The sequence below is a fragment of the Protobothrops mucrosquamatus genome, unplaced genomic scaffold (genome assembly GCF_001527695.2).
Source record: "Protobothrops mucrosquamatus isolate PMUCROS unplaced genomic scaffold, P.Mucros_1.0 scaffold25532, whole genome shotgun sequence".
NCBI classification, from domain to species: Eukaryota; Metazoa; Chordata; class Lepidosauria; order Squamata; family Viperidae; genus Protobothrops; species Protobothrops mucrosquamatus.
In genome coordinates this window covers 1-1940 of record NW_015411281.1, presented here as the reverse complement: position 1 = coordinate 1940, position 1940 = coordinate 1, and the positions used below count along the sequence as shown (strand labels likewise).

Genomic DNA, 1940 nt, shown 5'->3' with positions numbered 1-1940 from the left:
TCCTCTTTTTCTACATTTTCATATTTGTAGACTGCATGGGCTTCACTGTCGGAAAGCTTCAAGGGTTCAATAAGGTACGTCTCCCCTTGAAGCTTGAAATGTCCTCTGTAAAACAATGTGGAAAAGGGTGATCAGAGATGGAGAAGCAACAGAAGAGAATATTGTTAGTTCAGAGATAACCTGCACTGATGATGTTACCTAGTTGGGTAATGAAACTCAGCTCTGAGACCCATTTTTAACTAACCAAGTCAACATACTCTGTGTTTCTGAATCCCTTCTTAACACCCACTGATTTTTTTAATTTTTTTCCTCAGCACTCATATCCCTTTCTCATACTTCTCAAAGATACTGGTATGATCAGAAAGATATAAGAGATTGCACACACTCAATACAACCACGAAATATCTGTACAGTATTCATTTGGAGATACTTTTGCATGGAATACCTTTCTAGCAAGGTATGCAATCTGAAACCTACTTATCTTCTCTACCTGTAACATCACCTCCTGTATGTAAAGGAGACAAGGGCTTGGAAGCTCCTTTACACAGATCTGATTTAGCTCCCTAGTGTCTCTACTGGCTGTCAGCAGCTCTTCTTGGTATTCAGCCAAAGTCTTTCTTAATTCTGCAGAAGTCTTGGATCACACCCAACTCATTTGCATGAAAAACTGATGTCCTTCATTTTAACTGAAAACTCCAAGAGCAGTATATTATTCTTAATAAAATAAATAAAAGATTAGAGATTATCTTACTTCAAACCATTGCATGCACTGATGCTTGCAGTTGAGTCAGCATCATTCTGGATGCGTCCGTGATAATAGCAGTGATCCTGTAGGGAGACAAGAGGACTACGTTGGTTAAAGCTGCTTTGCAGTGTGATTTGATTGCAGAAGTATAGTTCCAATGTATTCCACCACATCAATGAAATATTAAGACAGCAGTTATTCAGAAAATTTTGATTCAGGGGGACAGAAGACCTGCTTAATATTGATTGTTGCAAAATGAACATAGGATAAATGCAAGTCTCCATAAATCAGGTCACACTGCAGGGGGAGTCCCACTGATGGCACAAAGCTAAGAACATTTGGGCAGACAACCAACCAAGCATGATAGTGCTGTCATTTTTTTTGCAGCTGATAGGGCCACGTTCTGGACCAATTTAATATGAAAGATATTATATGGATTTCTGTATAGGAACAAAGTTGTTATCACTTTTGGTATTACAAATAAAAGATTTTGCATGTATCCCTGTAGTCTGGTTCAAAAATGAAAATATAGATCTTATAAACCTGATGTTCTCATAATAAATCTGTTTGTGAAACTCACTCCCCAAATGTTGGCTTTCACCCAGTAGGAAAGAACTGGATGATTGAAATACTGTTGTGGTAATTCAATGAGTAAAACAACCTGGGTTTAACAATCCATACATCCTTATAAGTACATATCAATATAAGATACTTCATAGATATATAGCCCTTCTTTTTTTGAGTAGCCTGGTCTCGTTCTTGTATATTTGTAATATTGTGCACAAACGTTTGCTTCAATTGACGTATAATAATAATAATAATAATAATAATAATAATAATAATAATAATAATAATAATAATAATAATAATAATAATAATAATAATAATAATAATAATAATAAAGTAAGACTCTTAAAAATAAGACCCTACCTCAACCGAGGGGTATGTTGTAATTTCTCTGCCATCAGGGGAATAATGAGTCTCACTGTAATCTTCTGAAAAAAGTCCTCTGCAAAGAAGAGAATATCTATGTCAGGAATTAAGTAGGACTGAGATAATTTTATAATAAGTTTACAACTACTGTATAGTGGAAATGTAAGCATCTTGTTTGGTATCAAAAGAATGGAGCAGGTATTTCAATCCCATGGCTATTTAAGAGGAGGGCTGTGCATACTAGATTCACCTGAGGATAGAG

The 1940-nt window shown here is 35.4% G+C and overlaps 1 protein-coding gene across 1 annotated transcript; it reads right to left on the bottom strand.

The window, feature by feature from the left end:
• Positions 1-5: 5 nt before the first annotated feature.
• On the bottom strand, positions 6-1774 carry LOC107302083 (snake venom metalloproteinase BjussuMP-2-like; the record flags this gene model as incomplete). Its single annotated transcript, XM_015831206.2, has 3 exons — positions 6-105; positions 752-828; positions 1676-1774. Coding segments are annotated over 3 exons (276 nt in total), but the record flags the coding sequence as incomplete, so codon positions are not given.
• Positions 1775-1940: the final 166 nt, after the last annotated feature.